A 19,731-nucleotide genomic window follows, 5' to 3' on the forward strand; every position below is an offset into this window, starting at 1 on the left:
TCTGTCAACATTTATTCATCTTAAATCGTGATGAAATGGGTCGATTATTCTCGAATATATCACGTTTTTGTAGTTCTTAATAAAACGCCTTATCAAGCAATAATGGTCCACTGTGCTTGCACTAATGTATTCAATAAAACGTGTTTGCATCCCTTTGTATTTGTTGCGCAGTACAGCGACACCCACGGAAGTAACCAAGATGGGAAGAATTAACGGAATGACGTAATGTCCCGGCGCATGCTGTCAACAGACACGCAACGGGTGATTCATTCAACTGGGATGGTTTAGCTTAGCTTCTATGCTACTTCACTGTAAGATAAACATGACTCCACCTCGGACAGACGTCAAGCTCTCTGTTTTTATATAGCAATCCTTTTCACACAGTACAAGTATCCAGTCATGAAGCTACTTCATAAAGACATAGAGAAAGATAATGCCGGGTGAGTGACTTGCTACCGTTAGCATACTGACCAGCATGCCACATAACAGCTGCCTGTACATGTAGTAGATATCCATGTGATTTACATCCACAAGCAACAGCAACAGAAACGCAGGGGGTTGTATTGGTACGACAAAAAGTCCATCTTATCGTTAATAGTATGACATAAGGTACACGTTCTTATTATTACGCAAACAAAGAGAACAACTTTGATTGTGTGCATATAGCCTTAGCTTTCATGGCTACCTGCTCGTGAGAAAACACAACCCTTTGGTTGGCATTGTTGTTACTGCATCATTACACAGTTTGTGTCATTTCATTGCAAAATGGGCTGATACTTTGAAAGATAAGTGCGTGCTTTTTGAAGTGGGGTGTGTACTTACTGAACTTATGACTTATGATGTCATGCTTACAGTTGACATAGGGCTGGTAGTTACGCCCAAAAATGTTATCACAATAAGTATTTTCAAACCAATCAATAGCAATAATCAACATGATAAATATCACAAAGGAAAGATTGATTTTTGAAGTGTAAATTGGAGAAACCAGTTCAATATAATATCAATAAAACACTTACCGTTTGCTACATTTTGAATACTTTTAGTGGTTTACCATGTTTTCAGACTTCCCTTTGAATATGTAACTCAACCAGCTGAATTGTCGCGTTATAACAGATTCTGCTAAGAAAATGGCTGTTTGACAACTGCGTATATATTTAAAAAATAGAGAATTAATTCGGAATATTGTTTATCTTCTTTTGTAGGGCTACAACATGCTTTCTCTGCTGTCCAGAATCACATAAAAACCATGCGAAAAACGTTTTGCTTTACACTATATGTAACACATTGTATTACTTGATGTAACATCGGTACCTCATTCACTCGTGTCTAGGGCTGGACAATATATTAATATCATATCTGTTTGACATGAGACAGATATGGTCTTACGTTTTAGATCTCATCATATGGTGATACGGTACCTGTGATGAAATGTACAAGTTTTAAAATGCCGTTGCATTGATAATCATCATATTTATTATATTGAGTAAGTAAATATCAATTAAATATCATATTTATTGGCTACAAAATATGGAATCCACCAAATAATGTTTAAAAAGTCACATATTAACACTTCAGAATTTTCAGCATCATTATTTCTGTTACCTCAGAATTTGACCACATTTACATGCAGTTTCATTGTTTGTAACACAGATAAATATCCTTCATTTAACATTAAAAATAAAAATAAAAATAAAGCAGGTATTATCTGAAATGAAAGGTATTAATTAGTGTATTTTAAGATCATGTAATAAAGATCATAGACAGTAGATATTTTCTTTTCAAGTTGTATTTACAGTGTTTATTCACTCTCCTTTCAGGAGCACGAACAAAAACTCAAAAGAAAACTTTTCATGAGTCCAGAAAAACAACCTGTGGGCAGCTTTATATCCACAGGTGTCTCGCATATCGGGATATAGGCTAAAATTATCCAGATATAATTTAAAAGCCATACCCATGCTTACATAAATGTTGATTTAATTTCTATTGTAATATATATATATATATACATACTGTATATATATATATATATATATGTATATATATATACATATATATATATACTGTATATCAATATCAAATTATATAAAAAGTATATTGTGCTTTGATTTTCCCATATTGCCCATCGCTACTCCTATCTAAAAACAAAATAAAAACACACAAACATAACCACAGTTTACACAATCACCTAAATCACATCCTTCATCAAATATGAGTAACACCAACTTTGAAGCTGGTTTGGTGAATATATTTTTCTTTAGTCAGGTGACTCTGGTGCCTGAGGAGGCAGAGGATATGTGGCACACCTACAACCTGCTGCAAGTAGGAGACAGTCTGAGAGCCTCCACTATCAGGTAAACACTAACTCTTCTATTAAATTAATGTTACAGCTGAAACTGTTACTTACACGTCTGTTTGTGCAGGAATGAATGTTTGCATTTTGTATGAAATAGGGTAGAGGCAATATACAATATGATGCATAAGATGCAGAGATGTTCACTGGGATTGACTGGGATGGACAGGATTATAAATATATGTATGTATATTAAAAATATACATACATATGTATATGTATATATATATATATATATATATACAGTTAGGTCCATAAATATTTGGACATCGACACAGTTCTCTTTATTTTGGCTCTATGCACCACTACAATGGATTTGAAATGAAACAAACAAAATGTCCTTTAACTTTCAGCTTTAATTTGAGGGCATTTACATCCAAATCAAGTGAACGGTGTAGGAATTACAACACTTTCTATATGTGCCTCCCACTTTTTAGGGGACCAAAAGTAATTGGACAAACTAAACTATCATTAATTAAACTTTCATTGTTTAATACTTGGTTACAAATCCTTTGCAGTCAATTCCAGCCTGAAGTCTGGAAGGCATAGACATCACCAGACACTGGGTTTCATCCCTGGTGATGCTCTGTCAGACCTCTACTGACACGGTCTTCAGTTCCTGCTTGTTCTTGGGGCATTTTCCCTTCAGTTTGGTCTCCAGCAAGTGAAATGCATGCTCATCAGATTCAGGTCAGGTGATTGACTGATAACATTCCATATTTGCCTTAAAAAACTCTTTGGTTGCTTTTGCAGTTTGCTTTGGGTCATTGTCCATCTGCACTGTGAAGCACCGTCCAATGACTTCTGAAACATTTGGCTGAATATGAGCAGATAATATTGCTTGAAACACTTCAGAATTCATCCTGCTGCTTTTGTCAGCAGTTACATCATCAATAAATACAAGGAAACCAGTTTAATTAGCAGCCATACATGCCCACACCATGACACTACCACCACCATGCTTCACTGATGAGGTGGTATGTTGTGGATCATGAGCAGTTCCTTTCCTTCTCAACACTCTTCTCTTCCCATCACTGTGGTACAAGTTGATCTTGGTCTCATCTGTCCAGTGGATGTTCTTCCAGAATTATAACAGCTTTTTTATGTGTTGTTTGGCAAATTCTAATCTCGTCTTCCTGTTTTTGAGGCTCACCAATGGTTTGCATCTTGTGGTGAACCCTCTGTATTCACTCTGGTGAAGTCTTCTTTTGATTGTTGACTTTGAAACACAAACACCTACCTCCTGGAGAGTGTTTTTGATCTGGCCAACTGTTGTGAAGGGGTTTTTCTTCACCAGGGAAATAATGATTCTGTCGTCCACCACAGTGGTTTTCTGTGGTTTTCCAGGTCTTTTGGTGTTGCTGAGCTCACTGGTGCATTCTTTCTTCTTAAAAATGTTCCAAACAGTTGATTTGGCCACACCTAATGTTTTTGCTATTTCTCTGATGGGTTTGTTTTGATTTTTCAGCCTAATGATGGCTTGCTTCACTGACAGTGACAGCTCCTTGGATCTCATATAGAAAGTTAACAGCAACAGATTCAAAATGCAAATGTCACTCCTGGAATCAACTCCAGAACTTTTACCTGTGTCATTGAAGATGAAATAATGAGGGAATAGCCCACAATTGTCCATGAAATAGCTTTTCAGTCAATTGTCCAATTACTTTTGGTCCCCTAAAAACTGGGAGGCACATATAGAAAGTGTTCTAATTCCTACACCGTTCACTTAATTTGGATGTAAGTAGCCTCAAATTAAAGCTGAAAGTGTGCAGTTTAAGCACATCTTGTTCGTTTCATTTCAAATCCATTGTAGTGGTGTATAGAGCCAAAATAAAGAGAACTGTGTTCGATGTCCAAATATTTATGAACTATATATATGTATATATATGTATATATGTATGTATATATATATATATATATATATACACATACATATATACGTATATATATATATAATCCAGGGCAGGACAAAAGATGAGGAAGATGAAGCTGCTGGGCATAATACATTATTGGAGTGGGGATAAGGCTGAGATCAATAACGGTCTCAGCTGTAGCCTGCATTTTTTGTTAGTTTATTTGGAAGGGACAGTGCATGATAATGAACATTTCAAGAATGCAAACACCCCAGATGATAGCCTATTATAGATTAAAGGCTATTTTAATCTTTTAAACCAGGATCCAACATTCAGAGATGAATATGCCTGAGAATATATGTTCTTTTCATAATCGCAGTGGAAAAGTGACTACATGACTACACACAGTTGCTGTGCCTTTGTATACAGAACACACTGAATTAAAAATACTAGTATCCCTGCAAATGCTTCATCTGAGGTCTGTGCCACAAAGTGAGTTTAACAAACCCAGGATATGTTTTTGTTAGTGACTTAACCTAGCCTGGTACATCTGCAACTAGTATTACAAAGATCCTGAAGAGATGATTCTTTTAACTTTGGGTTTACTTATCCAGCTCATGTGTGGAAGAAGATGAAACATCTTTAACCACAAGTGGCATCAACAGAACCATGAATAAAGTGCAATAGCAACCTTTTACCATAGAAAAGAGAATGCTGGTGTCCAGTAGTAATGTCCAACATATTTTCTATTTATTTTAATAAATGGGAAGAGTGGGCTACACAAAAACTGAATTAAACATCAAATATTTTGCAGATTAATTAATTGTTTTAAGTGTTTTTATAATAATTAAAACAAGTACTATATATATACTATATATAAGGCTTTTTCAGCTTCTTATATGTGAATGTTTTGCTCCAAATAACAAACAAATAATTAAAATTGAATAATTTGGGTCTGTGGTCAAAATACGTTTGAGAAAAATCTTCACTTTTTAGGTGAATTAGGTGACATTTTCAACACTTTCTTGCATTTTATGTACCAAACAACCAATCGAATAATTAATAAAAGAATCGATTATGAAAACAATTGTTAGTTGCAGCCCAAAACTGTGTTTGCTTCTTAATACAACTCTGTTTTTAACTGGAAAACACTGGTCTTCAGAATCACAAACTCACATTTATTTCCTTTTGCTCCCCCAGGAAGGTGCAGACAGAATCCACTACTGGAAGCGTGGGCAGCTCCAGAGTTCGCACGACTCTTACCTTATGTGTGGAGACAATCGACTTTGATTCCCAGGCTTGCAAGCTGAGAGTAAAGGGCACCAACTTAGAGGAGAACCAATATGTCAAGGTCTGAGATGTTGAAACGCCATGACAGCTGTGGATTTGTTACTTTTGTATTGTTCCCAGGCAGCATGTACACAGCATGTATTCATGCTGACAATCTTACAATCTAAGATATTAAGACATTAATCACTAATCTATTCATTAATCTATTCATTAATCTATTCCTTAGCACATTCTCACTAGTGGTGGTAAGATATGTCTGTAGCCACACCTGCTCTGGAGCAGACTGACGGAAGCGTTTCTGCCAATGTGCTCCAAACCTCCAACCACCACCATGATCATTCATACATATACAGTGGTATGCAAAAGTTTGGGCACCTCTGTAAATGTTCATGATTTTCCTTTATAAATCATTGGTTGTTTGGAAAATAAATTTCAGTTAAATATATCATATAGGAGACAAACAGTGATATTTGAGAAGTGAAATAAAGTGTATATTATTTACAGAAAGTGTGCAAGAATTATTTAAACAACATTAGGCATGTGCATAAATGTAGGCATGTCATTTTATTGATTTCAATACCTTTAGCATTATTTTTGGAACTCAAAATTGGTTTGGTAACCTCAGTGACCCTTGACCTCCATACACAGGTGAATTCAATCATGAGAAAGGGTATTTAAGGAGGCCAATTGTAAGCGTTTCTCCTCTTTGCATCTTCTCTGAAGAGTGGCAACATGGGAGCCTCAAAACAACTCTCAAATGACCTGAAAACAATGATTGTTCAACATCATGGTTTAGGGGAAGGATACAGAAAGCTATCTCAGAGATTTAAGCTCTGTTTCAACTGTGAGGAACATTGTGAGGAATTGGAAGACCACAGGCACAGTTCTAGTTAAGGCCTGAAGTGGCAGACCAAGAAAAATCTCAGATAAGCAGAGGCGAAGGATGGTGAGAACAGTCGCAGTCAACCCACAGACCAGCTCCAAAGACCTACAACATAATCTTGCTGCAGATGGTGTCACTGTGCATCGTTCAACTAGTCAGCGCACTTTACACAAGGAGATTCTGTATGGAAGAGTAATGCAGAAAAAGCCCTTTCTCTGTAGTACCCGCCATAAAGTCGCTTGAGGTATGCTAAAGCACATTTGGACAAGCCAGCTTCATTTTGGAATAAGGGGCTGTGTACCGATGAAACTAAAATAGGGTAATTTGGGCAAAACAAGGGGCGTTATGTATGGCGGAAAAAGAACACAGCATTCCAAGAAAAACACTTGCTACCTACAGTAACATTTGGTGGTGGTTCCATCATGCTGTGGGACCAGTGCAGGGACTGGGAATATTGTTAAAGTTGAGGGTCGCATGGATTCTACTCGGTATCAGCAGATTCTGGAGAAGAATGTTCAGGAATCAGTGACAAAGGTGAAGTTGTTTCGGGCTGGATCTTTCAACAAGACAATGACCCTAAACACTGCTCAAAATCTACTAAGGCATTCATGCAGAGGAACAAATACAACGTTCTGTAATGACAATCTCAGTCCGCAGACCTGAATATTATTCTGCTGGAGGAATTGTGGATCTAATCACGCAGCATTGTGTATTTTAATACATTTTGACAAACTGAAACGTACCGTAATACCGTTGTTTGCCGTTACGTATTGAACCGAACTGGGTGTACCGAACGGTTCGGTAAAATACCGAATACCGTTGCATCCCTAATACATGTACACTCTTTCTTTTCTTGATGTTTACTCCTATTTAAATTGACTGTGTTGTCTTCTTCACTCCTCAGATGGGGGCGTACCACACCATTGAGCTTGAACTTAACAGGAAGTTCACTCTGGCTAAAAAGAGCTGGGACAGCATTGTGCTGGATAGAATAGGTGAGCAGGTGCCGCTGTTAACTAGTGCTGTTCTTCCTCCGAAAACTAAGTTTGAACTAATGTATGTATAATTACGCATAATTTGATCAAATAAAATTTGATCAATGATGCAAGGAAACCTTATGTGCATCCTATGCTGTATTCTAAGGGGTGGGTGAATTGTCACTAATGAGATTCAGCCTGCATTTCGAGCTTGTAATTATTAATTAGTAATTACAGTTTGAAGGTGAATTTAAAATAATATTGAATTTTGAATAAAAAGTGACAAACTCTGACTGCATTCACTGTTACAGTTTGTTCTGAACAAACCCCTGCGTTTGGTTCACTTCCTACTTGCATGCCAACCAGAAATGTCACATGGATTTTCTTGTTTACCAGACTGATTTTCCATGGCCTTTAGCAGCAATCAATTATGAAAAAAATTGTTAGTTTCAGCCCTAGTACCCACAACCTCAGATGTTCTGTTTATCACTTTCTGCCTTCAGAGCAGGCATGTGATGCAGCCCAGAAGGCAGATGTGGCAGCTGTGGTCATGCAGGAGGGTCTGGCCAATGTGGTTTTGGTGACACCTGCCATGACCCTGCTCCGTGCCAAAGTGGAGGTCACCATTCCCCGTAAGAGAAGAGGGAGCTGCACTCAGCACGAGAAGGTACGTCACCACAAAGGTTGTGTGGTTGCATTACTATCTATGTATATGTATCTGTATTACTGTGCGTATTAGAAGACAATATTGGTATCGGCCCATATTGGCTTTAAAATGTATTTTCAGATATCAACAATCACTCCAAGTTCCTCCAATATATGACTAATGACTAAAACAGGGGGGTTGAATAGGTTGCTACCTCTTTGACTTATATGCTTACATCACCAGCAACTATTATTGTTTTATGTTTATGTATTTTGCACAATGAAGAAATGTTTATCTACATCTGCTGCCAAGTGAGTATGCAAAATATTTTGTTAACTTCGCTACAGAACAGACTAAATTACCTCTGCATTTGGGAGCAGGGGAAAATGTGTATTATTGGTATCAATTATCTGCCCGAGCACTCCCGATATATATCATGCATACCGAGTGTGTGTAACGTAACAGGACTGGACTCAGATGCAGGACGGTCACGGTGGTAAGGTAACAGTCTTTTTTAAACATGGAAAAACAAGACAGGCAGACGGGAATGAAGACCCTCAATTATGCGTTTCAACGCAGGCGCGGGACAATCGTGAGAGTCATTTGACTGGAACAAATAAGCAGAGATTAATAGTGACACAGAAGCACTCACATGCACAAACAAAATCCACTGTTAAATGACAAAAAATACTAGACAGTGAGGAGATCTCAAAAAGTATGTGTTGAGTTAGTGACAAACAAAGACACACTTACAACAAGACAAAGGAAAAGGGTGTGGTTTAAATACACCGAGGAATCAGGGAGACGACGAACAAGACATAGGTGAAAGAGGTTAGGGTAATCATGGAGGGGAAGTAAAGTGCACACAGACAGGAACAAGAAAACTTCAAAATAAGAATGATTTTCACAATAAAATGGCAAGGACAAATGGAGCATGCACTGTATGTGTTGATATGTTGCATGCTCACATCAGCCTGCTTTGCGGACATAAAGGAACAGACGGATGGAAATGAGCGTTATTTTCATAATCGTTTAATCTGTTGTTTGGTCAATAAAATGTTTTGTTCAGTGTTTCTCAAACCTGGTAATGATGATGTTCTCAAATGTCTTGTTTTGTCCACAAACCAAAGTTATTTAGTTTTAATTTCTTTCTATGTGATATGGAGCAAAGAAACCAGAAAATATATATATAAAAAAAAACATTAAAATCAATTAAGCATTGCAGCGTCACACTATCCTTATTTTTCTAAATAAACAGAAAATAAACATTACTATTGGACACCAGCATTTCTGGTACAATGTTTCTGGACTCTATTCATGGTTCTGTTGTTGCATATATCCTCGGTTTGTTGAACTCGCTTTGAAGCACAGACCCCAGATGGAGTGATGGCAGTGCAGCATTGTGTAGTCATGTCTTGACCCCACTTTCTGTATATGTTCAGCCATATTCATCTGTGAATGTTGTATCCTGGTTTGTCATTAGGGACACACCATATTGGACTCTTTAATGACATCAAATTTTTCCCTGTGACCAACTGCAGAGGTCATTTAGTTTCTTCTGTTGAAAATGAATATTCATGTTGCAGCAAAACTACATATACATGTCTTCATTAAACAAAATATATAAACTAACTAAATTAAATAAATAAATTATTGCTGTAGAGCACATGTGTGAAACTCAAGGCCCGGGGGCCAGATGGAGACCGGTATGGCTGTAGCCCGGAGCCTCCCGTTTGCGAGCCCTCCAGTCTCAGGCCTGGGCGTGTGCAACCCAGAGTGTACAGCAAGCACACACAGTCCAAAATATAATTCGCAAATTAGATTTAAATCTCAGCGGGATTTACTGTTAGGTGGCGGTATTCCACTAACCTAAGCAATAGTTACAACCAAAAAAAAAGGAAGAAGAAGAAGTTTAGTGATGACAACAGAGATGATGACAGAGTCACAGGTAATTTTGTGAGCTTGTTTTCAGCAGTTTATTTCAAAACATGTTTACTCTTAAAGTAATGTTTTTTTAATGTCCACATAGTTTGCAGTTTGCACTATATATATAACATATATATATATATATATATATTTCTAACATGCCATTCCTTAGCCATTCGAAACATGCTGATGCCGTTTCGAATAAATAATGAAATACATAAAAATAATACAACTCTAATACTATGTGATTTTTTTTTACTGATATTTTACACAAAAAAACAACTAATTAATTAAAAAAGAAACCTACCATTAAACTTGTTGAAAGTTGAAACTAACCAACAGAGGCTCTGTATTCTGTGTAAGAATGACTTCCCACGACTCTTATGTTACTTACCAATGATGTGGTTATCTGATATAGATGTTGAACAATACATTTTTTTTGTACTATTTACTATTCATTTTATGTTCTGTATATTTTTCCACCATTCGTCTAGTATTTTATACAAGTATTAGTTTAAGTATATACTAGTATTAGCATGATTACTTTTACCCTTTGGTTAAAACACAATTATTAACAATACCAGACGCAAGCTTTTATTTTGAAAATTATAAAATAAGTGTGTTGGCACGAGACGAGAGGCTCCAAGCATACACTTTGGCCTTTACTGTGGCATATCCAGGCAGGTTAAAGTGTGGCGCATACATCTCATGTTGAACAGTGTCATTTTATGTTTATGGCAACAGACGAGTGGTTCCCGACGCAAGCTTTTATTTTGAAAAATTGTTGTTCCTTGGGGGCGTGGATTCATGGCTCGCAACGGGAGGCTTGGGTCTGCAGCCACACACCCTTGGCCAGATGTGGCCCGCCACGTCATTTTATGTGGCGCGCGTGTGATTAATTGGTCTTAAAAATCTGTGATAAAATAGGTCTATGCTGCTTTAAAGCGTGCGTTGACCATAAACTACATTTCCCATAATGCATGGCTATTGCATTACCCGCAAAGTGACGGCCCACCACTAGATCGCAGTGTATCATTGTATATGTGTCATGTGACAAGTGAAATTGAGATGTGAGACTGTGATCGCAGCAGAATGTGTTTACGAAGCCAAAACCAAAAACGATGAGGCGGTGAATTCTCGCTTTATTGTGGCTGAAGAAATCTCCCGTGCTTCTAAGTCTTTTTCTGAGGATGTGTTTTTGAAGCAGTGCATGCTGAAGGTGTGTGAGCAGGTCTGCCCCGACCAGATACAGACTTTTAAAACTGTTAGTTTGTCAAGAAACACCATCGCGGACCAGGTTACATCTATAATGCATCATATTTGTAACTTGAATAAGTAATAAATACAGAAAGTTGGTTAGAAATATGTTACGTAGTAGTTACCTTTATTTTACATTATATTTGGTTACATTTATTTTGTAGGACAGTTGCATATGGTCCTTTGAGGGTAACCATTATGCTGATGTGGCCCTCAGTGAAAAAGAGTTTTGACACCCCTGCTGTAGAGGGAGTAAGAAATCAAAGAGCTGGTGGCCTATTCAGCCTACTGATATCCGTTATTATATCTCAAAGTCAATATAGACTGTTTGCCAATAATATTGAGCATCCTTATTTGTCATATGGTGTGTTTGACTTCCGACTTTTGTTTGCAGGCTCTGGACAGATTCTATGAGGCTGTGATGCAGGCTATTCTTCGCCACATTAATTTTGATGGTAAGGCTGCTGCTGTGTTGTTAAACTATTGTTTCTGTGGTGGTTATTATTATTGGTTTATGGATGTTGTGAAGGAGGACGGTTGATGTAACAGAAGAGGACACAAGGGATAGGGCAAGATGGAGGCAGGTGATCCACTATGGCGACCCCGAAAGGGAGAAGTCGAAAGAAGATGAAGACAGAATTGTATTATTGTCACTATTGTTAAATCTCTCTCTGCAACACATCATTTAACCATCTCAATGACTCTGTAGCAAGCCTGCATAGTTATGCTTTAAGACCTGTTTAGATTGTAATTTCTCCTTCATCCTCCACCAGTGGTGAAGTGTGTCCTGGTTGGCAGTCCAGGGTTTGTAAAGGATCAGTTCATCAGCTACCTCTTTAAAGAGGCAGTACGGCAGGACAACAAGGTCCTGCTGGAAAATCGACCCAAGTTCATGCTGGTCCACTCGTCGTCAGGTCATAAGTACTCACTCAAAGGTAGGAGCTGCAGGACACTGACAATAAAACACATCCCATCACAAGGTGAAACATGTTCAAATTACTTCTTTTTTTCTGTTTTGTAGAAATTCTGTCTGATCCCACTGTGACAAGTAGACTGTCTGATACTAAGGTGACTATACCTCCTGTGATTTGTCAGCCACATTTACACATCATACTGTTAACCAGGGATGTTACTGTGTAAACTGGTGTTTATGTGTAATGTTCAGGCAGCAGGAGAGGTAAAAGCCCTGGAAGATTTCTACAAGATGCTGCAGCATGAGCCTGACAGAGCTTTCTATGGGTGAGTGAGGTATAAACAGTGACCCACAGATGTACTGTTTAGGGCTGCACACTTGATGAAATAAAATAAATAATATAAGTGCAATATCCAAAGTGACAGACTCGGAAGTTATACGACTACACATGACTTAACATGGCCGTTTTTCCTGATGATACAGTGCTATCAGATGCCCTTTTTCTCTGCATTTTAAAAAATGGTGCAAAACCTTTTACAGCTAAGCTAATAACTAAAACCGATGGTTAAGCTTTTGGTTCTGAAGGACAAAGATATAAACTAAAACTGCATTAAACTGTGTTTGTACAGAGATTCTATGCAAGTAAAAAAAATTGGTAATATTTGTCTGTTCTAGCAGCACATCTTCTGACACTTTACAAAATAATAAAATATAGAAAAATAGAGAAGAAGTACAAAATATACATGAACGCATAAGAATAAAGTAGAGTATTAAGGAAGATGTAATCAAGAACATTCTCCAACAAGGTCTAAACCATCAAAATAAAGTATTGAACAAACCAAGTTACAGTTCACCATGTCTAATTGATACAGAAAAAAACATGATTTTGGTTTTTCTGTTTGCGTGAAAAATTAGATAAAGGGACAATGTGTAGTATTAATGGGTTTATATAACCCAAAATCCACTTTTTTATACATATTATGTGCTCCTGCATTATCTAGTCGCTGTATAATGGTTTTTCTTTCATTTTCGTAGTGTTTCAAAAAGTCATGTAAAATAACATGGTCGCGGGCCGCGGTTGCATAGCCACTGTTAGCAGCGAGACGCCATGTTTCTACCGGAGCCTGTAAGGACAAGCGCGAGAGAACAAATCAAGCGTCTCTTTACTTGTAGCGGAAGTCCCGCCTCCACTCTCTCCGCTTCGTCTGCTACGGCCGCGGTAGCTCGCCCTCTCCCTCGCCTAACGAACCTCATCTGCTGACACGGAGAAAGACGACGAGGGCAACATTTGACCGGCTGAGGATACCGTAGCGCTCAGGGAAGGGAGGGGGTGAGCAGAGCAGCAGTTCTTTGTTGTAAATTTCAGCCTCTCCTCTAGATGGCACTATAAACTACTTGCGTCACCTTTAAGATTCAAAAGTGATCATTCCTACTAATCGTGAATCATATCACAGTTGCAATAGTGGTAGAAAAAAAGGCACATCATGTTTTTTTTTTTTTATTTATAATGTCTCGTGCACGGCTAGCTTCATTCCTTCACTCTGATAATCCAGCATCCTTTGTATCTTTGCATGCTCACAGAGTGGCTCATGTGGAGAAAGCTGCTGAAGCCCTCGCCATCGACACCCTGCTGATCAGTGACAAACTGTTCAGGTATGTACTTACAGATAATGCTCAAGTTTTCTATAATCTTTTCTATAAACATACACTTCGGTTGACAGTTTGCATTTTACACACAGAAGCTAAATTTTACTGTTTAGTTGACTTGAGAATTCTCCGTCATTGACAGATATTTTTCTACCATGACTGAAAAATCTGAAGGCTGTCTGAAGACGGATTGAACACAGGTTGATCTAATGTAACTTGAAATAATTTACACACCGTCAATAACCACTTGTAAACAGTGGCGCCTGCTTCTGTGATCATGTACAATTAAATATGATCGTGCCAGGATCCAAAATATATAGACTATGATGCAATGTCAAAATGACGGACGGCCAAAAAGTCGAGCTCAACTAGACTTTTAGGCCACTGCTCTAACTAGTGTCTATCAACTGTTATTTCACTGGATATGGTCTAGTTCATTTGCTCTTCTACCACAGTAAACTAAATATCTTTAGTTTGTGATGGACATGAAACATCGTACATTTACAGACTTTTGGCACTTTTCCACTATACAGTTCGGGCACGGCATGGCACTTTACTCAGTTTGGTATGGCTTTCCATTACTATAGTATATGGCTGCATGATAAATTGTAAAAAAAAAACATGATCTCAATTCACAAATGCATGTGATCTAATTTCTAAATGACAACAATTCTTTTGCATTTTATTTCATGAGCTGCATCACAAATAAACAATCCTATTTCCCTTTATCTCTGTTACAGCGATTTTCTGTTGCACTGAGGACAATGACTCAGTGCACGTGTGGCTCTTCGTTTTTAATAGTGCCAGGGACAATAACCATAAGCTTGAGTGTGGTTTGAAAAGTGCTGGGTACAAGTATTCATCCATTTGATGTTTCATTACAATATGCACTGCATTACAGTGGGTCTTACACTCCTATTGGGGAAAAGGAAAAACACATACACAAAAAAACAAAAAACAAAACTCCACCGGTGGTGCGCCACGACCGGCTCTAAGTTGGTTTGGAAAGGCTCAGGGCGAAAGTGGCAGGCGACCTCGTCGGTTCCCGGGGCCATGGACATGTACTCGCTGCGTCTTCTCCCGCCCGCTGGCCCAACCCCTCACTGCGTGACTGTCTATCCTACAAACTTTTTTTCTTCATTAATGATAAATTGATAAGTTTTAAAAGCTGTGGGGACAAAATTGTCGATCATACATAGTGCTGGGGACATTATTCCTCTGAGCTGAGGACAGCGACACAAAAGCGGCTCTCTTTCTCAGTGCTGAAGCGGACAAAGACATACACTACACCTTGGCAGTACGCCCAACTTAATTTATCTCTTTTAAATGTTCAATAAACAAAAAGACTGAAACAGAATTATTCTGTTCTGTACTCAAATCACCTACATATTAATGTTGCGTTCTCTCTTCACAGAGTTGGACAGCATTGTTTGTTGCGTGTATGCTGCGCTGACTCACACACATGCCTAGGGAAATGACAGGAGAGTGACGTGAAGTGTGAGAGAGAGATGTTTTTTTCTGTAGTACTCTGCAGATTACCACACTGCCACACACTTCCAGTAGCAGTGCCACCAGAAAATAGGGCTCCCCCAAATGTCATGGTGTAATTCAAACACTGGGGGTAATCGCTTCTTTTAGGTCAAGTGGTCACCCTCCCTCCTTGGTGTTTCAATGATCAACCCGTCAATGCGGACACTGTGGCGTAGTGTTGTCGCTGGCATCTAGGAAGACGCCATGTCTCCGAAAATACCGTCACAAACTAATTAAACAGAAAAACAATCAAGAAAATACTGGCCTTAAACCAGTGGTCACCAACATGGTGCCTGTGGGCACCTGGTAGCCCGCAGGCAGCCAATAAGGTGCCCACAGCCTCACTTCACTTGCGTGTATCCATATGATCACTCAGTAAAATATCATTTATATCATTTTTAAACGCTGTGATAATCATTAGGAGTAAGCACTGGAATGAATGTGTATGCAATTGAATGAATGATCATAATTTAATTTGCATACAAATGTTATTATGGTAGCCCTCCATATTAGGTAGCTCTCTGTGTCAAAATGGTTGGTGAGGTGACCCCTGCCTTAAACACTTGCACATAATCATGAATTTGTTTGACAATGCTTTGTGTTTTCTTTTTTCATTTACTTTAATGTAAAGCGACTTCGAGTTCATGAAAAGTGCTTTATGAATGAAATGTGTTAATATTATTATTACATATCTAAAAGTTGCTCTCTGCAGTTTTATGTCCAAAAGAGAGTAAGACAATAAAGGCAGTAAGACATTGTCAGAGATTGAGAATTGTCTCTGTGGTGTATCGTTACACTAGGAACAGATGCTGCTCATTGCAGACTCAAAAAGATTATTATGATTATTGTCACGACAAGGTATCTGTGATGACTTTTCCTGGTTTTAATGGCTGTTGATAAATTATATTTAAAAAGAAAAAAAAGTCAGTTTTTAAGCCTTATTATTTGTGTTACAGCTGAATTTTACCATACAGTATTTATAGTCAATGTCAATGTTTCTAGCACATGTAAATATCTTTCATTTATCATTAAAAAGCCAGATAAATAAAACAGGTATCATCTGAATTGAAGATCGTAAACAGTAGATATTTGTGTATTTACAGTGTATTGTCACTCTGCTTTGAGAAGCACAAACACCTCAAAAGAAAACGTTTCATGAGTCCGGAGAAACAACCTGTTTGCAACTTTGTATCCACATATCTTGTATATCAGAATATAGACTAAAATATCAAGATATTATTTATAAGCCATATCAACCAGCTTAAAAGAAGTATTGATTTGATTTAAATTGTAATATATATGGATATCGAATGATGTACAAGTATATCATAGTGACTGTTTTTGTTTTGTGTTTCTCCACGTTTAAATCAGACATCAGGATGTTCCCACAAGAAGTCGTTACGTCCGCTTGGTGGACGCTGTCAGAGATAACGGCGGCACTGTCAGGTACCAGTTTGCACTGGCACAACATCATTTGTCAAAGAATAAAGCTTGTGTCACTTTTCTCATATTTGTAATTTTTTTTTCTTTTCATGCAGAATATTCTCAAGCCTTCATGTGTCTGGTGAACGTAAGTTCTTTTCTGATTTTATCCATTCTACCTCAACAAGAAGCTCTAAAGCTTTTTTGTGACTGTGTGTTTAATACTGCTTTATCTCTCATATGAGGGTCATGGCTGACATATGGCAAAGTGCAGGGTACACCCTGTCCAACATACAGATACTATGGGAGGAAGCTGCAGAGCCTGGACCCACATGCACACTGACAGAACATGCAAACATTACACAGAATGGTCCTCAGTCAAATTGGGATTCAAAACGATTAACTTCTTGCTGTCAGGCAACAGCGCCAGCCTATGCATCACCATGTGACCCCAACTGGTCATTGTTTTACTGAAACTGGACTAGGGAAAAAGACTTAAAGCGGACCTAGACCGGAAGTTCCGTTTTTTGGTGTGTATCTGCGTCATTACCTTGTTTACGAAGCCCTGAAGTTTTGAAACAGTTCAGCCACTGCTGAGAACGATGTGTTTTATTGTAATCTCGGGCTCAGCGAGATCTCTGAAAAAACCCGATCCGGTTACTTAAACAGCAGTTCTCCTGAACAGCAGATCGTCCTGCTCCGGGCACATCCGGTTGCATACATTGAACCACAGAAGAAAAATAACGTCCGTTGTGGAGGTGTTTCATGAGCGACAGTGTCTTCTGACTCTGGGTCAGACTCCGGGTCAAAGTCATAAAAGGGACTTCGGCAGGGAGTCGTGAAGAAGCTATTTTTAAACACTGTTTGATAATGAATAGCAGTGCATCCACCGTTCCAGAAGGGGGAGCTGCGCTTCTGAGAGCGGGTGTGCTGAATATGTCACTTCCGGGTACTGGCCAATCACAACACAGTCTTCTGGGTGTGAGAGTTCAGTCTGAAATATCGTGGCTGAGCACAGTGTCAGAAAAGAAAGATTTCTATCGGCTCGTTTACAGCAACTAGGAGGTTTTTGACCATAAAAACAAGTTAATGTATGTAAGTAGACCTCCATAACTATATGTGCAACAGGACCACTCTATGTGAGCTTTAAGATCAATGTAAATGCTAATTCTGTTCTTTTCTTTTTTAAGTCATAGTGAAACGTTTAAAGCAAAAATTGTCCATTTCAGCTTTAGGCAAGTCATTTTGTCAAATAAGCAACAGTAGTAAACAACAACTTTCTGCATATCGCTTACATTGTTCTCAAAAATGACTGTCCGTCTCTCGGTGTTTCACGTATTTGGACAAACATCCCAGCTCCACCAGAAACACTGAGGGCTTTTCCCCCTGGGTCACCACTCTTTCTATGGGCTCGTCTTTTGCCCTTCACAAAGAGATCCCTCATGTTTTTTCCATGTCCTACGGCAAAAACCATTGTCTTTTTGTAACGGTGTAACAATCTCCTTCATGAATTTAAGGCCATTTGACTGTCTCGGTGCTGTCAGACAGAAGAGTCATACTGGTGGAGCTGGGATGTCTGTCCTAATACATGAAACACTGAGAGACAGACAGTCATTTTTGAGACCAATGTAAGCAATATAGCGGAAAGTTGTTGTTTACTACTGTTGCTAGGCAGCAGACGTTTATCCGGCAGAAAGTTGAATATTTTGGTTGTACGCCCCCTGCCGTTGAGGCGAATACTGCAACAAACAACGCACTGAGCGTAAATAACCTCAGTGCGTGCTTGTAGGTCGCGCGCCGACTTCGGAGCTCCACGCCACAGCGTCACGCACAAGCATAAACTTTAGGCTTTTTGAAAAGGTTGCATCAGTAAGGGGCAACATGGCAGAGTTGTGGTTAGCACTGTTGCCTCACAGAAAAGTCACTGGTTGGAATCCCAGTTTGGCAGAGGATTTTTCTTTTCCTTTTTGCAGAGGTTAACTGGACACTTATAATTGACTGTAGATGTGTGTTGCCATGTGATGGATTGGTGACCTTTCGAGAGTGTGACCCCATCTTTCACCCTATGTCAGCTGGGATTGGCTCTAGCTTCCCCACAACCCTAATGTAGAGTACAAAGTGTTAGACAATTAATGCATATTGCGTAGAAACTCTGCCAAATTTAGTGAAGCCCTGATTTAATGATTTGTTAATGGAAATCTCGGTTCAGGAATGAAAGAATGACAGTGTCATTCCCTCATGATTTATCCCTCACTGTCCTCAGAACTCACCCAGCTGAGTGGAGTGGCTGCTGTCTTGAGGTTTCCAATCGCCGACCTGTCAGAGGATGAGGATGAGAGCAGCTCAGACGAAGACTGAGCAGCAAAAACGGAGTGAGCCGCTCTCATCTGGGGAAAAAAGAAGGCGGTCATGCATTTTTACAAGACGACTTGGTGTTTAGTCAAGCTGCTGTTATGGTTTCCATCTTGTAGCACCTCTTTCTGACCTAATCATGATTTGACAGGATCAGATGCAGTGTTTGGTGTTTTTGGTTTGAGGCTGGTCAGTTCATAAGAACCCCAGCTAAAAAAGAGGAATGTATAATGGAATGCATACAGTTTAAGTTTTCAGCCACCTTTTATGCAATAATCCTTGTTTCCAAATGTATATACAATACAATAGGTCTATTAAACAACAAAAGCAGTCTACCACTCGAGTGATTTCTCTTTGTCACATAAACCCTTGTTGTGATGCATGAATGAAATACAAATCAACGGGAGGTATAAAAATATAATTTATTACATATTATTATAATTTAGTTTTTCATTGAGGAGCTAAAATCTTTTGCATTTCAACTAAAAATCAAGTATACTCAGGATATTCAAAGAGGAACTTTGCAAGTCTGGTTGTTTTCTACAGCGCTCCGCCTTCTGTCTACCACTTTATCCTCACTGTTGTAACAACTTCCTACCCCTCTCCTGGATATGTGCGTTTGTTTTCAATCGAGCCGGTGAACACAAGCGGTGGAGCTGTGCCGTGCAGATCAGCATCAGTTCTG

At 38.7% G+C, this 19,731-nt stretch overlaps 1 protein-coding gene across 1 annotated transcript; it reads left to right on the forward strand.

Moving 5' to 3' along the window:
• The first annotated feature begins 253 nt into the window (after window positions 1-253).
• pelo (pelota mRNA surveillance and ribosome rescue factor) lies at window positions 254-19,374 on the forward strand. The gene is made up of 13 exons (XM_083904248.1): window positions 254-440; window positions 2,259-2,351; window positions 5,404-5,554; window positions 7,281-7,371; window positions 7,857-8,020; window positions 11,577-11,637; window positions 11,956-12,117; window positions 12,204-12,250; window positions 12,348-12,421; window positions 13,677-13,748; window positions 16,644-16,718; window positions 16,811-16,842; window positions 18,958-19,374. The coding sequence occupies exons 1-13, from the start codon at window positions 400-402 to the stop codon at window positions 19,050-19,052; spliced, it is 1,158 nt and encodes a 385-aa protein (XP_083760374.1). The 5' UTR covers window positions 254-399; the 3' UTR covers window positions 19,053-19,374.
• Window positions 19,375-19,731: the final 357 nt, after the last annotated feature.

Source organism: Microchirus variegatus (genome assembly GCF_963457635.1).
Source record: "Microchirus variegatus genome assembly, chromosome: 17".
Lineage (NCBI taxonomy): Eukaryota > Metazoa > Chordata > Actinopteri > Pleuronectiformes > Soleidae > Microchirus > Microchirus variegatus.

Coding starts and splice junctions, on each gene's coding strand:
- pelo (XM_083904248.1), top strand. CDS start 400: ATGAAGCTACTTCATAAAGACATAGAGAAAGATAATGCCGG. Junction 7,372..7,856: donor CATTGTGCTGGATAGAATAG/GTGAGCAGGTGC, acceptor TTCTGCCTTCAG/AGCAGGCATGTGATGCAGCC. Junction 13,749..16,643: donor ATCAGTGACAAACTGTTCAG/GTATGTACTTAC, acceptor CGTTTAAATCAG/ACATCAGGATGTTCCCACAA.